At 38.1% G+C, this 17,868-nt stretch overlaps 1 protein-coding gene across 1 annotated transcript in view; it reads left to right on the top strand.

Moving 5' to 3' along the window:
* LOC103195241 (L-threonine 3-dehydrogenase, mitochondrial) overlaps positions 1-11,120 on the top strand; it is a 22,057-nt gene extending 10,937 nt beyond the window's left edge. Inside the window, exons 2-8 of the mRNA XM_007938765.1 lie at positions 1,046-1,088; positions 5,327-5,397; positions 7,404-7,553; positions 7,640-7,812; positions 9,071-9,161; positions 9,810-10,079; positions 10,909-11,120. Of these exons, the coding sequence (XP_007936956.1) occupies positions 1,046-1,088; positions 5,327-5,397; positions 7,404-7,553; positions 7,640-7,812; positions 9,071-9,161; positions 9,810-10,079; positions 10,909-11,120 (1,010 nt within the window). The remainder of the gene's footprint in view (positions 1-1,045; positions 1,089-5,326; positions 5,398-7,403; positions 7,554-7,639; positions 7,813-9,070; positions 9,162-9,809; positions 10,080-10,908) is intronic.
* Positions 11,121-17,868: the final 6,748 nt, after the last annotated feature.

Genomic DNA, 17,868 nt, shown 5'->3' with positions numbered 1-17,868 from the left:
TGTATGAAAAGTGAATTTACTCTGTAAATCTTCACCCAAATCCTAAAAAAAAAAAAAAAAAGAACAGAAAGTTTTATTTCCTCACAGCTCAAGAGGCTAGAAGTGTGAATTCAGGTCGTGACTCTAGGGGAAGGTCTTTCTTTTGTCTCTTTCAGCTTCTAGTAGCTGCTGGCAATCCTTGGTATTCCTTGGCTTGTAGATAATTCCTCACATGGTCTTTTTCCCCTATGTGTCTCTTTGCATCTGTTTTCCTTTTTATAGGATACCACTCAGAGTGATTAGGTTGAGGACCTCCAGTATAGTCTCATTAATATAACAAAAGAAAATCCCTATTTCTAAACAGATTCATAGTCAAAGGTACAGAGGTTAGGACATCAACATCTTTTGGGAAACCATTAATAGTATCAAGCCATTTATATTTGGCTTTGAATGTTTTCGGCATCTATAATAGATGAGTTTAGAATAATGAAGCCTGTATGTGAATTCCTCATCCAATGAGCCGAGAGGTTGTCTCGCTTTCTCATAATTTCTCATCAGTGTCCTTGCTTCCTGCCTTCCTCTCAAACAAACAAACAAACAAAAACAAAGCTCACTGCCATCAAGTTAATTCTGACTCATAGCCACCCCCATTGGGTTTCTGAGGTGGTAAATCTTTAGGGAAGTTCATTTCCCAGTCTTCCTTCTGTGGAGCAGCTGGTGGGTTTGAAATGCTAACCTCTGGTTAGCAGTCACATGCCTTAGGCATTGCACCACCAGAGCTCCTTGTCTTCCTTTCAGCCCCTCCATAGTGGAAAGAGCCTTGTCTCTGAAATCTGCACTGATCTCCACACTAACATGGAGGAGGTAATTCCATGTTCTAAATGCTGTGATTTGTTGCTTAGAAGTGTAAAAAGAAGCAGTAATTACATCAGGTCAACCTGGGATTTTACCTGACTAGCTAAGAATGAAAAAAAAAAAAATAGTCTAATTTAATTATTACATCCTAGAAAATATTAGAATTGGTTAAGATTTGGATTAAAGTTTCACTTTTGTCTTCTTTACTTAGGAGGTCTTGGACAGCTTGGAGTGGGGCTTGCTAACTTTTTGAGGTAAGAGTGTTAACATCTGAAATTTAAGAATTTAAGGTCTGAAGTATATGAAGCTTGTCTTTGGCCTCTTTTAACCACATCCTATCCCTCTCCTTGTCCCTTACTGTTTAAATCTGTCATTTCTAAATGGGTTTTAAAGATTTCATTATTGCCTTCTTATGTCAAAGACAGCCCCCCCCCTTTTAAATGGATTTTATTGAAATATAATTTATGTATAGTAAAATGCACAAAACTAAAGTGACATGGGTCAATGTATTTTTTTTTTTTTTTTTTTTTCAGTGTTCCCTCCCCTCCCCTCCTACCTCTGGTAACCAACAAGGAAAGTTTCCCTCCGTATATAAACCTTTCCTTGACCTTCTATAGCAACAAACTAGTACTATATTTGTCCTTCTGTGATGGACTTATTTCACTCAGCATAATGTTTTCCAAGTTCATCCATATTATGCGGTGTTTTGCAGACTCTACATTATTCTTTAGTGCTGCATAGCATTATCAGCAAATATGAATTTGTTGCTGTCATTTTTGTTACATGCTTTTTTGTGGTGTTGATTTCTTTGTTCCATATAATTTCCTATGCTGAGCTCATTTTATTTGTGAATCGTGTTATTACTTCCTTCATTGCTATTGTTTAGTATTAGCTAAATATTTGTGCTGGTCCTCCTTTTACTTTGATGTGAAGGTATATAATTATTCTTTGAGGTTACCCTATTACTTACAATTTTCTTCCCAAATTTAGAACAGTCTGTTCTATCTTGCAGTTGTCTTGACTTCCCTACCATCTAGAAGTTCTGTAATGACACAGTTCTTTTCTCTCTTTTTGGTTTGTAGTTGTCCTCATTTGTCAAATGATATTTCTGTTTCCCTGTTTACAATCTTATAGACTTATTTACTTTGGATACTTCCATAGCTGGGTTGGTTTCTGGGTTGTGTCATTATGTGTGTTAATGGTCAGTTGTTGTTGGCTGTTGTTGCTTCTCTATCCAAAGGACTCCCTTTAGCATCTCTTGTAAGGTTGGTCTGGTTTTAACACATTCCTTTAATTTCTGCTTATCTGGAAATGTACTAATTTCACCATCATATTTGAGGGACAGTTTTGCTGGGTACATAATTCTTGGTTGGAAATTTTTCTCTTTCAGGAATTTATATATATCATCCCATTGTCTTCTCGCCTGCATGGTTTCTGTTGAGAAATCTGCGCTTAGTCTTATTGGTTGCCCCTTGTAGTTAACTTTTCATTTTTCCCATGCTGCTTTCATGATTCTTTCTTTGTCTTTGGTTTTGTTGAGTTTGATGATGATATGTCTTGGTGACTTTCTTTTGGGGGTCTATCCTGTTTGGGGTTCATTGGACCTCCTGAAAGGATATATTCTCATCTTTCAGCATATCAGGAAAATTCTCTTCCAACAAATCTTTGGCTATTTTCTCTGTGGTTTTATTTGTCTCTTCTAGTTCTGGAATTCCAACCACATGGAGGTTATTCCTTTTGTTGGTATCCCACATGAACCTTAGGCTTTCTTCATTTTGTTCTGATCTTTTTTCTGATTGATCCCTTTCCAAAGAAGTATTCAGGTATTTGTCTTCAATCTCATTAATTCTGTCTTCCATTACAACAATTCTACTCCTTTGCCCTTCCAATGTGTTATCTATTTCTGAAAATTTAGAATTAATCTTCTGGATTTTTGTCTGTAGATTTTGTATCATTTCTAATTTTTCATTTATTTTGTCATTTTGTTCTTGTATTGTCTTTAGAAATTATTCTAGGGTTATTTCTGTGTTTTGCTCAATTTTGTCAGTGTTTTCCTTGATCTGCCTCTCAATTTGTTGAAGATACCTAAATAGAATTCTTTTGAATTCCTTATCAGGGAGTTCCAATGCTGCATCTTCCTCAGGGATGTGTTTTGGGTCTGTATCCTGGTCCTTTGTTTCTCCTGCTTTATCTTGCTTCTTTGTTTGGACTGTGATGCTCTGTTGTCTGCAAGGCATTGTGATGTTTTTGTGTTTATATGTAATTGGTGATTGTATGTTGGAGTGACTTGCCTATGATTTTCGTGTTCTTTGTATGTTATCTATGTAAGTGTGCTGTGCTCTTCTGTTTGCTAGTTGACAGCACTTATACACTCACCAACTGTTTCCTTTCTTGTTGTCAGCCTCTCATATGTCCCTGCCATCCTTGGCAAACAGAGACTATTCTTAGGTCTCTGGAATCCAAATGGGAGTGCTGTCACTTTAAAATCCAAAATGGCCACAGCTTGTAAACATTCAAAATGACTGCACCCTCAGTCACTTTAAATATCCAAAATGGCCGCTGCTTGTAAACATTCAAAACGGCTGTGCTCTCAGTCGCTTTAAACATCCAAAATGGCTGCACCCTCCAGACAGCAGAAAGTCCACAGCTCAGGTTGTCTCCCTCCTTGCTGTTTCCCTTCTTAGTCACAGGCCACCAGGGCAGTTGTCCCTGCAGCCCTTGGTGACCAGGGCCGATCTTTAAGACAATTCTCAGGTCTCAACACCACTTGAAAATATTCAGGCTATTAGTCCCATCAAAGTAGCTGACAGTCCACTGTTCCAACTGTCTCTGGACACTGTTTTTGCTCAGGTTTTTCCAATTGCTGGTGCCTCATCCACTTCTGCGTGCTTTCTTTCAAAGCTCAGGGCTCCAGGATTATCTTCTGTATCTCTTTCAATTGGTTTCTCTTTTCTTCATTGAGGAGGGTCTGTGTGGCTTGTCTGCCTATTCCTCCATCTTACTGGAAGTCCAAAGACAGGCCCTTGATTCGATGCCTCCCACCCTAGTCCTTTGTTCTCTCTCTTTTCAAACTTAGGCCAAGCAAGAAATGTTTTGAAATGAGTTGTGTAGTTTTTGTTTGGAGGCAGAGGGAAATGCATATAGAAATTGGAAGGGAAAAATGTAAGATTTGGAGAATGTTTGGTGAAAGGATACAAGGATAAGAAGAGAAGAGAAAAATGAGAAAGGAAAGGTAAGAACTCTAGGAGTAATGGAAGAAATAGGTGACAGACATAGGGATGACACTTGGGTGAATTAAGCACCCACTTTTCACTCTTTGACACAATTAGTTTCCAAAAACTAGGTCGTTATGCAAAATCAGTGCTAAGTGAGGAGGAGGAGGAAGAGGCCTGGAGCTCAGACCCTTGAAACTGCTGTGTCTCCAGTACCACTGTGCTCTGGACCCCAAGGCCCTGTCATTGGATCTGGTTTTTGAGTGGACCTGGAGCCTAGTGGCTGGACTAGAGGCACAGATGGTGGCTCTGAGGCTTGGGCAATCAGTGAAGCTATAGGTCAGGATGGTTGGTGGAGGTTGCTGCTCATGCCCATGGCTGCATAACTGCCCCTTCTGCAGCCCCAGCTACTTGCTGCTACCCCACAAGCCAGGGAGGACCCCAAGAAATGAGTGATGCACTACTGGTCTTAGAGGGCTTAGAATCCAAAGCTGACAGCCTGGAGGCAAACAGCTGCTCAGAGAGAAGTTCAGCCACCTGGGCCACAGAGGAGAAGGGGGTGGCTCCTCCAAAAGTGAATACCATGGAAGAGGAGCTGTTAACCAGGCTGATTTTCTGGTAACCCAGCTTTTGCCTGAGGCTATGGAGCTTTTAGGAGCCCTGGTAGTGCAGTGATTAAGCACTCAGCTGTTAACCCAAGGGTCAGCAATTCGAACCCACCATCCATTCCATGGGAGAAAGATGTGGCAGTCTGTTTCTGTAAAGATTTACAACCTTGAAAATCCTGTTAACCCAGGACCATTCCCATAGCAGGACTTTGTCCCTCCAAGATGCTTCAGTAGAGGGAAGCAGCAGCAGCAACCTCCCCTGCCTCCTTTTGGGCCCCTTCGGCTACTCTCGAGCCTTTCTCAAAAGGGCCTTCCTCAAAATCCACCTCAGTCACCTCTTCTTCATGAAGAGCAGCTCCTGTGGTTCCAACAGTAGGACCCATAAGAGGCCTTCTGAGAGCTGGTTGCTTCATCTGAGAGTTCTGACAGATATGGGGGGCTCTGCAGGCTGGGAGCTAGATGTGGGAAGGAAACTCAGGTTAATGCACAAACTCAGGTTAACATGTAAAAGTTTGATAGTAGATATTTTACTATTGTCATAAATGTGAAATGTCATATAATAAGATAGTTGATAAATGAGAAATACGTGTAGTTCTATTGAAATTATTGTTTTCATAGGACCAGATATATCCTAGATGTTACCAACTGGTGTGTTTTGGTTTTTTTCTCTAGGAAACGATTTGGAAAAGACAATGTGATCTTGTCTGACATAAGGAAACCCCCCAACCACATTTTCCATAGTGGTAGGAGATCAATATGCATTGCTTTTATTTTTGTTTTTAATTTTCAAAATGCACTTAGGCTGTTCACAGAATCAGTATATATGCGACAGATTATAACCAGGTTTGTTAATTAAAGAAAATGAAATTACTGAGCTACAATGATGTCATTTATTTTTGCCTTTTCTAGTTCTGTAAGATCTCTACAGTTAAACTGCTATATATTCAAATCACATAAGAACAAGAGAGTTCTTTTGAACTTGAAGTCAAATTTTGGAATAATATCCAAAAATCATATTCTTGGCCTTTTGAGTTTTAAGTTAATTAATTGGCAGTGAGTTTGGTTTGGTTTTTTGTATTTGGAATTGGTTCAGAGAGAAAATGAACAGAAATCAAGTGTTTCTGTAATGAGGAAAAGGGACTTTAAATGTTTGGAGATATTTGAGCCTTGGATATCAATGTAAAAGGAACCTTGGTGGCATGAATGGTTCAGCATTTAGCTGGTTGGCTGTTTACACCCACTGGGCTGCTCCACAGGAGGAAGGCCTGGCAATCTACTTACATAAAGGGAACAGCCAAGAAAACCCTGTGAGGCAGTTCTGCTCTGTCACATGGAGGCACTATAGGTAAAAATCTACTTGATGGCATCTAACAACAATAACAACTTCAATGTAGAATGGCTATTTAACTACTATACACAAAAAAGTATCCAGCTCATGTAGTCAAGTTTTCTACAGCCTCAAAAATGTTTTTATAATGTCTCCTAGTACTGCCTAAGGAGCTCTGGTGGTGTAATGGTTAAGACATTTGGCTACTAACCAAAATGTCAGTGGTTCAAACCTACTAGCTGCTCTGGGGAAGAAAAATGACGCAGTCTGCTGCCATAAAGATTTACAACCTTGGAAACCCAATGGGGATTGCTATGAGTCAGAATCCACTCAGTGCCAGTGAGTGAGTGAGTCCTGTCTAGGTCACTCTAAGCCTTTGCTGTTTATTGTGGGGAAAATTGGTATTTAACAAAATCAGCTCACATCTAATATAACTGGGTATACTTTATGGTTCTTCTATACCAAGGTGGTGGTTTTTTTTGACTGTTGCTGTTTAAACTCTATTTCTCTGTTTCTTTTAAAATGTGCAACTTTTAAGTATAGTTAAATCCTTCTGTATATATACCAGTTGCCAATGAGTTGATTCAGAACTGTACTCAATGTGGTTTTTAATGTTGACATTAGTAGTGTTGGTTCTGGTTCCCTGAGCTGTGATCCCAGTTCTTCTACTTGCTCTCTGTTTGATCTTGGAAAATTACTTAACATTCTCGTGCCACAGTTTCCTCCTCAGTAAAATGAATATACCACCTTAAAGGCTGTGTGAGAGTTAATTTACATAAAGTACTATATACCAAACCCAACTCAACCCACTGCCATTGAGTCATTTCTGACTCCTAGTAGCCCAATAGAACAGAGTAAAACTGCCCCATAGGGTTTCCCAGGCTGTAAGTCTTTAGAAGATGACTGCTTTTCATCTTTCTCTTATGGAGTGGCTGGTGGATTCTAATCATCAACCTTTTGGTTAGCAACACAAAGCTTTAACCACTGCACTACCAGAGCTCCTGAGTATTATATATGTTAGTTATCAGTAACTTTAAGAGCTCTAGTGGTAGAATAGTTAAATGCTTGGCTGCTAACCAAAAGGTTGGTGGTTTGAACCTATCCAGTGGCTCTGTGAAAGACTTGGTGATCTGCTTTGGTAAAGATTACAGCCAAGAAAACCCTATGAGCTGTTTTACTCTGTTACATGGGTTGCTATGAGTCAGAATTGACTTGATGGTACCCGACAATAAGTTTACTAACTATATGATGGCTGTGGTGCTTTATTTTTCTATAAGGAAAAGTGTTGCGAAATGTCTAAGTGGTTTTGGTTACCAAATTGGTATTAGTGAAATTTACAAGTCAAAGAGGGGAAAAGATCCATTTACCTTTTCAAATTCCAAACTTTTTCTTTTCTGTGGTTCCATTTTGTGATCCTTGTAGGCCCATTCATTTATTCTGATATTTTGGATTACAAGAATCTTCGTGAGATAGTGGTAAACAACCGCATCACCTGGTTGTTTCATTATAGCGCTTTGCTCAGTGCTGTCGGAGAAGCAAATGTATCTTTGGCAAGAGACGTGAATATAACTGGTAAGTATCTGGGTCTTGCCCAATATAATCTGTTGGGCAACTTTTCCAGTTCTTTTTCAGGTTATGATCATGTCTGTTCATTTCAGGACTGCATAATGTTCTGGATGTTGCAACAGAGCACAATTTGCGTTTGTTCGTGCCTAGCACAATTGGAGCCTTTGGACCTACTTCTCCCCGGAACCCAACCCCTGACCTCTGTATTCAGAGACCCAGGACCATCTATGGTGTGTCCAAGGTCCATGCGGAGCTCATGGGAGAAGTAAGCATTGACTGGCAAGACTGATTGAGTGAATACTAAGCAAAATGATTCCTTGTTTCTTTTTGCACTATTGTCTCAAATACCTGCTAATTTATCCTTGGAGGTCCTTTCGCCATCCCTCAACCCTAATCACCAGAAATACTTGTTCAACTTATTGAGTTTGCCAAAATTTAGGTATCTGTAGCTCCTGAAAAACTCCTCAGCCCTCAGCTGTGGTAGGGCTGCCTTTTCACAATCAGATAATCATACTCATAGCACTTCCTAAAGTCAGGCACCTCTTGAACGGTATCCTCTCCTTCACATGCCGTTGGTGTTCTTTGTACTTCACCATCCTTTCAGGCTCCCAAACTCAATATATTGGTAGCTATTGATGGTTAAGGTCCCTGGTTGGAGCAAACTGCACTTGACTACTAACCTAAAGGTTGGTAGTTTTCAAACTACCCACCCAGTGATTCTGTAAAAGAAAGATTCGGCTATTTGCTTCCATAAAAATTATAGTCAAGAAAACCCTGTGGAGCAGTCCTATTGTAACACACAGGGTCTCCTTAAAGTAGAATCAGCTCAAGGACAATGGGTCTGGTTTTTCAAATGTCTATTTTTCAACCTTTCTAGTTTTATTTTATTTTTAAATACTCTTTGTCCTTGCAACTCTACTGTGATTTTTAGTTGATGTCTGACCCTTCAAATGATGTTTCATAGACGTTTCTCTCTCTGGTGGCATAGTGCCTAAGGCATTTGACTGCTAACCAGAAGGTTGGTGATTCAAACCCACCAGCCACTCCTCAGAAGGAAGACTGGGCAATCTACTTTCGTAGAGATACCACCTCAGAAACCCAAGGAGGAGTCGCTATGGGTCAGAATCGACTTGATGGCAGTGAGGTTTTTTTTTCCTTTGGGTTTAGCCTTTCTAATGCTGTATTGCAGTAACATGCTCATAGAGAATTATTTAGGACAATAATTATCTGTTGGCCAACCTGGAAGTGATTTCCAAAGAAGACTGGAAATCACTACTGTAAGCTGGTCTATTATTTACAATGTTGATAGAGAAAAATATATCAACAAAGCAGTGATTCTTTGAAGAGAAAAACCTAATACCTGTTTATTAATATTAGTAACTCTTAGAAATTCTAAATTCTTCATTTTCTTCAGTACTGTTTTAATACAATACAGGGAATGAAATTCCAGAAAAAGGCTGTTTCCTTGTATTGTTGTTTCTGATTTAAAAGATTATTTTAAAATAACTTTGTCTTTTTCATAGTACTATCATTATCGATATGGGTTAGATTTTCGTTGCCTGAGATATCCTGGAATCATTTCAGCTGACTCCCAACCTGGAGGAGGAACAACTGGTAAATATCCTTTTTTATTTCTTCTGTACATATTAAAATAGGTTTTTCTTTGCCAGGAAGAGTCTTCTTCACGGTGAATGAATCTGCTATCTTTTCACCATGTCTTGACCAGAGACTTTGCATCCTCTCCAGCACATGGATCTGAGATGCTGGTTGAATGCTATTGACTTGAATTTGATAAGGGCAACAGATGTCTGAGTTTGCAAATCTAGCTTGAGATTACCCAACCATGATGCTGAGATTACACATACAATATTTGAGAACAAATTTATTATCCAAAATATAGGAAGACACCAAACAAGAAGCAGTGTCTTTTCTTTGAATACAACCTTTGTTTCTTAATACAAAGATGTACCATTAAAATGGACAATATTCGTTGTACACTTAAAAGGAAAATAAGATTTCTTTTTTTCTCCTGACTCAACATGCAGTATATTCAGTAAATCCTGTATCAGGGGTCCTGAGATAAAATATAAAAAAATAAATGAAAAAATCTAAGGGATTTTAAAAGAAGCTTTGGTTTTGATTAGTTTTTAAAAGCTTATCCCTTAAAGTATGGCTCCCTGAGACCTGTCAAGGGATCCAAGATCCAAAGGTTTTTCTCATTATTTTGCTGTAAGAAGACCCACAGACTGGATTTTCTTTCAGACTATGCAGTCCAGATTTTCCATGATGCTACAAAGAATGGCAAATTTGAGTGCAACCTGAAACCCAACACAAGACTCCCAATGATGTACATCGATGACTGCCTCAGGGCCACCCTGGAAGTCATGGAGGCCCCAGAAAAGTCTCTGTCCATGAGGACCTACAACATCAATGCCATGAGCTTCACTCCCAAGGAGCTGGCTCAAGAGGTTCTCAAACATGTACCGGAATTCCAGATCACATACAATGTGGATGCTGTTCGACAGGCCATAGGTTGGTACATCATTGCAAACCAATTCAAAACCCAAATTAAGCTTTGCCCTTCATCATAAGTCCCTTGGGGGTATAAACAGTGATAGGATTAGTAGAACACAGCTCCTTCTCCAGAAAGACCCAAAGCCAGCAGATGTTCTGATTTTTGGAAAATGTTATCTGAAGTGGGTAAGATGGTTTCATTCCAGATAAACAGCTTGTCAGCATTTCACCATTTTAACAGCTTAAACATAAAACAAGCAGAAATGGAAACAATTGTAGTAATGTAAAAACAGTTCTAGGTTTTCAAATACTGTGACTCTGCCACTTTATGACTTTGGACACCTTTCTGAGCATATTTCCTAATCTACACAGTAAAGAACCATACATTACAAGATTGTGTGAGATTTTAGCAATAACTGGAAATTCACAGTGTCTCACAATAAATATGTAAATTTTTTTTTTTTTTTTTTTAAATCTAAGAAGACCATTATATGCATGTAAAAGCCGCTCTGGTCTACTCCAGGGAATTTCTCTTTTGCTACTTTGTATGAAACCTTTATATAAAATGCTCTAGACATTTTTGTAAATCCTACAGCTCAGCTAACTTAAGTTTCTTGTTATTAATAGTTGCTGTTGAGTCAATTCCAATTCATAGCGACCCCACCCCATGTGTGCAGAATAGAACTGCTTCAGGGTTTTTGGAAGCAGATCACCAGACCTAACTTCCAAGGCACCTCTGCGTGGATTTGAACTGGCAACCTTTAGGCTAGTTAGTGGTGGAGTGCTTAACTCTTTGTACAACCAGGGACCCCTCTAACATAAGCTATTCTTCCATATCTTTTCCTAGCGGACAGTTGGCCAATGAACTTTGATGACAGCAATGCTCGGAAGGACTGGGGGTGGAAACACGATTTTGATCTTCCAGAGCTGGTGACAACGATGTTGAACTTCCATGGTTCTGACACTGGGTTGCCCAAGCTAACTGAAAACATCAAATGGAAGAGTGCCTGTAATCTGGACAGCTGTCAAGGGAAAATGATAAAGTTCTTTATGTTGTAGACCCCAAGTTATTTGGACTTGAATTAATTAGACTAAATTTTGGCAGTTCATATTAAACTGCTAAATGGAGAATGCAGCTGGTGTTAAGCATTTTAAAGATGCTTTAGGTTTGGTGGTAGGACTTTGAAATCTTTGCTGTTTACCGAAATTTGCCAAAATATACATATAACAGAATTAAGGCACTAGTTTCTATTTCCTTAATTAAGATCAAGTTAGCATTTTGGGGATGGTGAAGGTACGTGACATTTGTATGTAATTAAATGTAATCAATTGTGACTCCTAAGACTCCATTAATCTCTTGACTAGAGACCAAAGATTATATTTTAAAGATTTTCAAAGGTAATATCTTAAAAATATTCTTTACCATCTCATAAGAACATAAAAAATGCTTAATATATTAATCCTATGTTTATAATGTTTGAAAGATTTAAACACTTCTTTCTTCAAGAATGATCACTTCTTGCTTATATTTCTGTATGGAAACCTGTAGGAAATTGAGAATATCAAGAATGATCTAACTAGAAAAGAGTTGTTCTTGTTGTTGTTATGTGCCGTTGAGTCAGACCCAACTCATAGCGACCCTCTTTGGGGTTCTGAGGCAGTATCACTATGGAAGTAGATTGCCCAACCTTCCTTCCAAGGCGTGGCTAGTAGGTTTGAACTGCCAGCCTTCTGGTTAGCAGTCAAGTGCATTAGGCATTACACTAGCATTTCTATAATTTTTATTTTCCTCCATTTAGTGAGATAAGTGGTAACTCAACTCTACCACCATCATTTGCCAATTCCAACTCATGGAAACCCCATGTGTGTCAGAGCAGAACTGTGTTCCATAGGGTTTTCAATGACTGATTTTTTGGAAGTAGATCACCATGCTTTTCTTCCAAGGCACCTCTGGGTGTACTCTAAACTCCAACCTTTCCATTAGCAGCTGAGGATGTTAACTATTTTCACCACCCAGGGGTTCCAAAGTGGTAATTTCCAGGAGTATAATTCCCTTCTCTTGGCTTCTGGGTTACACCTCTTCAAACTGACTCAATAAATAGGGGATGGCAATCTCTAAATGCCATAGGTAATTCTAATCCAGTTAGACATCACTAGTTTAGATCAATCCCAAATACTGTTTTCTGAAGAGTACTTTCTTGTTACAGCCTTTTTAATTACTCTTAGATTGAACCTTTAGAAGAGGTACTCAAAACTCTCTGCTGCAATTACTGAATAAATACAGAGATTAGCTTTATTCAGCTACCTCAGTACATCTACATGTGAAATCACTAGGAAATGAATTTTCTAATTCTATAGATTCATCATAGATACATTTGATAACAGCTATCAGGTGTTATAAGACATTTATGTTGTTAATTAAAATAGTATGCCTTTAGAATTTTTAGTTGTTAGATACAAGTATGATTTTTTTTTTTTTGAAGACATAACTGAGTTTAAAAGCTATTTAACTGGGGAATTTTAAATAATAGTATTTTTTCTAATAGTTACATTAATATAAGCTTTTCCTACATAATAGAATTAAACTTGTATTTGAACATTTTCCAAAACCAAACAGCTAGTAAGTAATGAGGTGGGGTCTTTGTTTTTTTTTTTTTTAAATAGATTTATTGAGATATATTTCATATATGATGAAATTCATCCATTTACACTTACAAAAAGTTGAATTGGCAAAAATTGTGTGATAGATACATTTGCAACAACAATGACAAAGAGCAGCTGCTGAGGCTGCTTGTGTACAACCAATCACTTATGATTTGGTTTTTTAGTTTGAAGATATAATTAAGGTCATGGTTTCAGGGATGTTCCAGTTAATTGGTCTAATATGTTTAGTGCTTCTGTTCTACCCTCTACTTCATTGTGTAGTGCCTGAGGTCTTTAAAGTTTGCGTGCAGCTGCCAGGTCACAAGTGACCTCTGTTTACCTGGACTAACAGAGGAAGAAGGAGAGTCAGCTATAGGAGGAGGATATGGAATGTGTGGATAATTTCCTCCATGAGCAACTGCCTTCTTTGCCAGGAGAACAGAAGTACTGGATAGTGCCCAGCTCCTGAGTGTTTTGATCAAAGATTCTATAGAAGAATCTTAAAAGAGAAAATGCAGAACAGAATTTCAAATTCTCATGGACTCCAGACTTTCAGGAGCCATGGAGACTGGATGAACTCCTGAAACTATTACCCTGAGATAATCTATAAACTTTAAACCAAAAGTATCCCCTGAAGTCTTCTTAAACACAAATAATGGTTTAGCTCAACTAGTAAAAAATATATGTCTTGAGTGTGATGCTCTTTTAAGAACTATATGGGATCAAATTGACAACAGCAACTCAAACGATTAGATCAGAACCTTAGGGGGCAATGATTTTATGTTAATGGGGGAGGTACAACTCAGGAAACGAGGGTGAGAATGGTTGTATAATTTGAAGAATGTAATCAATGTCAATGAACTGCAGTTACAGAAATTGTTGAATCAGTGTATGTTCTGCTGTGTATATTCTCAACAACAGATAAATTATAAAAATATCACCCATTTATAAGTTACAGCTCAGTAGTTTTTAGTATATTCACACAGTTGTGCAAGCATCACCACAATCCAATGTTAGAAATCCATACCCATTAGCAGTCAGTTCCCATTCCCTTCTCCCCACTGTCCTAGGACCACTAGCCTACTTTTTGTCTTTATGAATTTGCCTATTCTGAACATTTCACATAAATGGAATCACATGGTATATGGGCTTTTGTAATCAACTGCTTTCACTTAGCATAATGTTTTCATGGTTTATCCATGTTATAACATGTATCAGAACTTTAGTATTTTTTCTTGCAGCAAAATATTCCATTGTCTAGATATACAGTTGTCCTTTGTCATCCAGGGAGGATTGGTTCCAGGACCTTCGTGGATACCAAAATTCGAGATTGCTCAATCCCTTATCATGGCATAATATTTGCATATAACATATGCACATCCTCCCATATACTTTAAATCATCTCTAGATATGCTATGAGGAGCTCTGGTAGTGTAGTGCCTAAGGCATTTGCCTGCTAACCAGAAGGCTGGTGGTTCAAACCCACCAGCCACTCCTTGGAAGGAAGGTTGGGCAATCTACTTCTGTAGTGATACTGCCTCGGAAACCCAAGGAGGGGTCGCTATGCATGGCAGTGGGTTTGGTGTTTTTTTGGTTTAGATATGCTATGTAAATAGCTCTTTACACTACCTCTTAGCCTTTGAGGAATTGTTTTGACCACTAATCAGTAGTTTTTAGTATACTCCCCACCAATATTTTCCATCCGTGTTTGGTTGAATCAGCAGATGCGGAACCATGGATACAGAGGGATGACTGTACTACATTTTGTTTATCCCTTCATATTTATGGACATTTGGGTTGTTTGCCTTTTTTGAATAATGAAACTATGAATATTTGTGTAGCTAATTTTATTTTGAAGCTAGATTACTTAATGTTTATAGTTTAATAAACAGTTGCTAGCTCTCAATTTGTTTAAAATTATCTTGAAAGAAGTTGATTCTTCCATGAGAAAGGAAGAAGCAACCAAATTGAATGGCCCTTTTCTTTATCTCTTAGACTCTAGTCTTCCAATATTTTTACTACATTTCTTGGATGACCTTTCGTTGGAGGATTTGTTTCTAGAGTGGCTTCCTTTAATCTTTCCAAATCTATAAATGCACCTCTGGGAGAAACTAAAAGTAAAAAGAGTAATGAATGCTTCAAAAGATATGGGTGATTCTTACTCACTGATGCCTTTGTACCCTAATGAAGACCAAAATTAGAGTTGCTCTGTCTAAACAATAGCTGGTGCACATCTTAGGATCCCAGGAGATGACTCAATGTTTTATGATGAAAAGCTCTCCTTTCTGTAGGGAGAAGAGGTTTTATATATTTAATTCAGAAATGATATACGCTGAGAAGGAGAAAGTGTGTGTTCAATTACAAAGTTTTTTTTTAAAAAATAATAATAAAACAGGACTATAAATGTGACTTTCCTTTGATATTTTTCATCTTGAACATTTACACAGGCTACCAATCTGGCTATCAGTTCCGTTTTGTATGTGGCATTGCTATGATGTGTTTTTGTGTTGCTCCACAAAATCACAATGTAATGGCTGGCACTGAGGCTTATTGTTTAAAATCATGAAACAGATTCCTGGATAATGAGTTATTACTGCACTGCTGTGGACACTTACTGTGGTAGGTAATGGGTTGCTAATAGTATTTTTTAACTTTCATAGGACAAATTGCCAAGTTTTTTTGTGTGTGTTTTATGAAAGAGATTGAGTATTTTTTAAACACACTTAAAGTTTTCATTAAAAAATGTACATCTATGTTAAGAATTCCAGCAATTAAGATGTATAGTGAAGAAAATGAACTCTCCCCCTCTATCTTAGTTATCGAAAGTGCTCTGGTGATGTAGTGGATAAGGCACTTTGCTGCTAACCAGAAGGTCAGTGCTTTAAACCCACTGGCTGCTCCATGGAAGGAGGATGGGGTGATCTACTTCTGTAAAGATTTATAGCCTCAGAAATCCAATGGGGGTAGCTGGGAGTCAGAACTGACTTGCTGGCAGTGAGTTTTTTTTAATCATAGTTATCTAATGCTGCTATAACAGAAATACCACAAGTGGGTGGCTTTAACAAACAGAAATTTATTCTTTTATATTTTATGGGGCTAAAAATATGAATACAGGGCCCTGGCTCTAGAAAAGGCTTTTGCTCTCAGCACTGGGGTAAATTCCTGTTCCTTGGCTCCTTGGCAATCATGTGTCATGGCATCTTCCCCACCTTGGCTTTGCTTCTCCATCCCTAATTTGCTCTTTTTATATCTCAAAGGTGACTGGTTTAAAACATACCCTACACTGATATGGCCTCTTAACATAACAATGAAAACCCATTCCCAAATGGAATTATAGCCATAGATATAAGAGTTTGGATTTATAACACATATTTTTTGGGGAGACAATTCAATTCATAACAATCTCTAAACCCAATCAATAACTGAGGTTAATAGTGTCCTACACTGTTTTCCCTGTGGTCATACAACAAGGTATTAGATGGTCAAATCTTTTTTTTTTTTTTTTTTTAATGCATTTTATTGAAATACAATTTATGTACAGTGAAATACACAAAACTAAGGTGACATGGGTCAATGCATTTTTATTATTTTTTTTGCAGTGTTTCCTCCTCCCCTCCACCCCTGGTAACCAACAAAGAAAGCTCCCCTCCATATATAAACCTTTCCTTGAGCTTCCACAACAGCGAACTAATACTATATTTGTCCTTCTGTGATTGACTTATTTCACTCAGCATAATGTCCTCCAAGTTCATCCATATTTTGTGATGTTTTGCAGACTCTACATTATTCTTTTGTGCTGCATAGCATTCCATTGTGTGTATGTACCATAGTTTGGTCATCCACTCATCCGCTGATGGGCACATACTTTGTTTCCCTCTTTTTGCTATTGTAAATAGTGCTATGAGGAACATGGCTGTGCATATGTCTGTTCTTATCTTGGCTCTCATCTTCTAGGATATATATCTAGTAATGGGATTGCTAGGTCAAATGGTATCTTCAATTCCAGCTTTCTAAGGATTCAGCATATTGCTCTCCACAGTGGTTGTATCACTTCACAGTCCCACCAGCAGTGTATGAGAGTCCCAATCTCTCCACATCCCCACCAGCATCTGTTATTTTCTGTCTCATTGAACCTTGCCATCAGTGCTGGGGTGAGACGGTATCTCAATGTTGTTTTGATTTACATCTCTCGGATGGCCAATGATTGTGAGCATCTCTTCATGTATTAGCTGACCACCTGAATATCCTCCTTGGTGAAGTGTCTATTCATGTCTTCCACCCATTTTTCAATTGGATTGTTAATTCCTTTGGTGTTGAGGCATTGGAGTTGTCTACAAATCTTAGAGATAAGTCCCTTGCCAGATATGTAATTATCAGCAAATATGAATTTGTCGCTGTTATTTCTGTTAGGTGCTTTTTCATTGTGTCAATTTCTTTGTTCCATATAATTCTCTACGCTGAGCTCATTTTGTTTATGAATTGAGTTATCAACTTCCTTCATTGCTATTGCTGTAGTATTTGCTGAATATTTGTGCTGGTCCTCTTTTTTATTTTGATGTGAAGGTTTATCATTTTTCTTTGAGGTTACCCTGTGATTTATTGTTTTCTTCCCAGGTTTAGAACAGTCTGTTCTATTTTGTAGTTATCTTGACTTCCCTACCATCTAGAAGTTCTGTAATGACAGTTTTTTCCCTCTTTTTGGTTTGTAGCTGTCCTCATTTGTCAATTGATGTCTCTGGTTCCCTGTTTACAATCTTATAAGCTTATTTACTTTGGATACTTCCATAGCTGGGTTGGTTTCTGGAGTATATCATCGTGTGTATTAATTGTCAGTTGTTGTTGACTGTTGTTGCTTCTCTGTCCAAAGTGTTCCCTTTGTCATCTCTTGTAAACTTGGTCTGGTTTTAACAAATTCCCTTAATTTCTGCTTATCTGGAAATATACTAATTTCACCATCATATTTGAGGGACAATTTTACTAGGTACATAATTCTTGGTTGGAAATGTTTCTCTTTCAGGGTTTTATATATACCATCTCATTGTCTTCTCACTTGCATGGTTTCTGTTGAAAAATCTGAGCTTAGTCTTATTGGTTGCCCCTTGTAGGTAACTTTTCGTTTTTCCTGTGCTGCTCTCATGATTCTTTCTTTGTCTTTGGTTTTGGT

The sequence above is a fragment of the Orycteropus afer genome, unplaced genomic scaffold (genome assembly GCF_000298275.1).
Source record: "Orycteropus afer afer isolate SDZICR_OR568_19922 unplaced genomic scaffold, OryAfe1.0 scaffold00053, whole genome shotgun sequence".
NCBI lineage: Eukaryota > Metazoa > Chordata > Mammalia > Tubulidentata > Orycteropodidae > Orycteropus > Orycteropus afer.
The sequence above is the reverse complement of the archived record's forward strand: the minus strand, read 5'-3'. Positions and strand labels throughout refer to the sequence as shown.